Source organism: Henckelia pumila, chromosome 4 (assembly GCF_033568475.1).
Source record: "Henckelia pumila isolate YLH828 chromosome 4, ASM3356847v2, whole genome shotgun sequence".
Classification (NCBI taxonomy): Eukaryota; Viridiplantae; Streptophyta; class Magnoliopsida; order Lamiales; family Gesneriaceae; genus Henckelia; species Henckelia pumila.
Genome location: NC_133123.1, coordinates 133999550 through 134002671, shown reverse-complemented (window position 1 = coordinate 134002671; position 3122 = coordinate 133999550). Strand labels below are relative to the sequence as shown.

The 3122-nt window shown below is 29.9% G+C and overlaps 1 protein-coding gene across 1 annotated transcript; it reads right to left on the bottom strand.

Moving 5' to 3' along the window:
- Window positions 1-1822: 1822 nt before the first annotated feature.
- Window positions 1823-2224, bottom strand: LOC140861797 (S-protein homolog 3-like). Its single transcript, XM_073264804.1, has one exon. The coding sequence runs from the start codon at window positions 2222-2224 to the stop codon at window positions 1823-1825; it is 402 nt and encodes a 133-aa protein (XP_073120905.1).
- Between the last annotated feature and the right edge of the window lie 898 nt (window positions 2225-3122).

Genomic DNA, 3122 nt, shown 5'->3' with positions numbered 1-3122 from the left:
AAACAGATAAGAAAAACCCACTCCCTCGTTTTCTTTGCTTCAGGTCGTTGTCCCTCTTCGTCGCCCCTTCCAAATATTTTTCAGTAGGTGTCACAGGCCACAAGGTTCCTACGGCCCATGGATTTTGCGCAGGTTCTCTACATTGAGAATATATGGAAATCTGTCGAGAGAAATTGAGGGAGAAGATAATAGATGGAAATGGGTGGAGAGAAATTGAGGGAGGAGAGAAAGATGAAAAAATCGGCGGTGATCGGCAGAGAAGGAGAGTGAGAAGAAAAGATGGGCTTGAACCAAATTAAAAAATGGAATAAAATAATAAGATTAAGGGAAATATTAAATAAAATATGAACTAGGGAGTAAGAAATAAGTTTTTGATGTATTAGGTAGTACATAATACAATATTATTGCATAGGGACTGAACATTAAATCCACTTTTTCATTAGGTATTTATCTTGAGTTGCAACCTTTATATTTTTTTCTCAAAATGAATGATAATTTTCTCTCGAATGCATTGATATTATTTTTTGAAAGAGACATTACCAAAAAAATTTGTATTGATGATATCATTGAAGATTTTAAAAATTTTATAGAACTTCGAATTTATTTTAGCTAAAATATATTTGTTAAAAACAATGTAATTTTTATCTTTTATCTTTAAATCTTTTGTATATATTTTGTAAGCGCGCCCCCCCCCCCCCCCCCCCCCAAAATTGAAACCCGAGATCCGCCCCTGGTCGTGGACGTGGACGTGGTCGTGGGAGCGATCAAGGTGAAGATTAATCTTATTTATCTAGGTGAAGATTTAAGTAAAAACCCATCTTTTTCAGCACATTTTGATGTTTCTGATTTCTTTAAAGATCCGGAAGGGAGGATCGATCAGTTGATTGGAGATGGAATCGTGCAAAATTATTAAATAATTTTGTTTTATCGTAAGTTTGGTCATTTTAGTTTTGATTTGATTAAGCATCATGTTCAGCGGTTATTTAATATATGGTTTATTTGAGAAAACTATTGGTTTAATTAATTTAAATTTTAAATTTGTTTGATTTTTTTTAGTATGAATAAAATTTATTTATTTCATATTGTTTTTATTATGAATAATATCTCTTTATTCTTAATAATTTTATTATTTGTGAAAAAGTTGTGTCAACACAATTACATTTGGTGCCCAGATTCATTTATTTGGGGAAAAATTGCATATATCACCCCTGTGAAATCGTGTGTTTGCTGATAACCCCTTATGAAATTTTTTGAGCTAGAAGCCCCTTATGATTCTAAATTTGTAGCATACACCCTCTTCTGGCTAAAAAATAACTAAAATGCCCTTAATGTTATAATACAATTTAATATTAAAATATATTTCGTGTATGACAAATATTATGATAAAATAATTATATATAATTTTCATAGTTATTTAAATAAAATTTGATTATTTTACTCAATTGAATATAGAATTATAAAACAAAATTAATTTAATTATTTATTTAAGTAAGGGTATTTTTGTCAATTTTTAACTGGAAAGGGTGTGTATGCTACAAATTTTGAATCGCATGGGGTTATTAGCTTAAAAAAATTCATAGGGAGTTATTAGCAAAGTCGGATTTCACAGGGGTGATATATGCAATTTTCCCTTTATTTGGTCATCATTTTTAAACCGTGAATATATATATCATTCAATAACATATAAGTAGCAAACAACAATTATATATTATATTGATTAATAATTTCATATAAATGAGAAACATATGTATATATGTTTGGTTGGTGAAATGCATTTGACAATGATTGAAACAATTAATGACAATATATATATATATATATATTAGCTCCATCCAGCAAATTTTTGGAACTGTTCCGGAGGATAGGTGGGAGAAAAGAAAAGGCCTTGAGCGGATAATGCCCAATAGCAAACACCATGAGGCCGACACCACTCATGTTCCCACATGTTACTGAAAGCTTCGAAATTGAGTTTCCTGCTACTCTTCAGCTCATTACTCCAGTAACTTGTTTGGCAGTAAAACCTTGTGCCGTATATAATATCCTCGCAGAAATTAAAAGTGAATTCTTGACTCTTCCCCAGAATTTGAAGCCCGAGGTCGTCCTCCTTAGAGTAACAATGCACGGCCAACGTCGCGTTGCCGGGGAGCCAGTTTCCGACGTACACTATTTTATGATTATAACAAAATCTTGCATTCACAACCAAAACCTGCAGAATATTAATCATTAGGAATACTACTACTACTCCTACTCCTGAATTCATATTCATGTTTTTCATCTTTAATTATATATAATTTATTATATTATATTAATGGTATGTTCAAATTCTCATCATCACTCCATTTATATATAGCATTGAACCATAGCTGCAATTTGGAATAAATATTCAATGCACATTTCTATCATTCAAAATTATTAAGATATTCTAATATTGTTTTTTGGCAAATCATGATCATTTATTATATATATATATTTCCTACCAAATCCAGCATACTGTGCTTTCTAAATTTCATCACAATTTCTTAAATATCATCAGATTCATCACAATCGATAATGTGATATATATATATATATATATATATATTTGATCTTCTACTATTAATTGGATTATTAGCATTTCTATGCTACATAATTAAATATAGTATTATTTTATAATACAATTTACAATATTTGAAATATATTGTATGTGTGTGTGCAATTATATATTGATTGATGCGAAAAACGAGTACATGAGAAATATATATTTTTAAATGTGAAACTATAGGTTATTTAATTATTTCATAGAAAAAATTAGAACAATTAGATTATGTTTGTGCATGTGGAAGAGCCAAATTATAATAGTGCTAGAACAAGGGACTATATATATGATTTAGTGGAGCAGTTGGTTGAGCGGTGAATGCTTGATAATCAATTGTAAGAAGATCAATTCTAGCTTATCAACACATTTTCAAGTGAATTTGTATACATGGCTTCTTCGTTGTGATTTATCTGACTAGCATGGTTTGCAACATATTACTCACTATAGTTCGGAGGTTTATCGTACCTAATGTAAATCAGAGAATAATGGTTACGGATTCCCACAAAAAATAATAATAAACATATAAATCTTTAAAATTCTATTATAC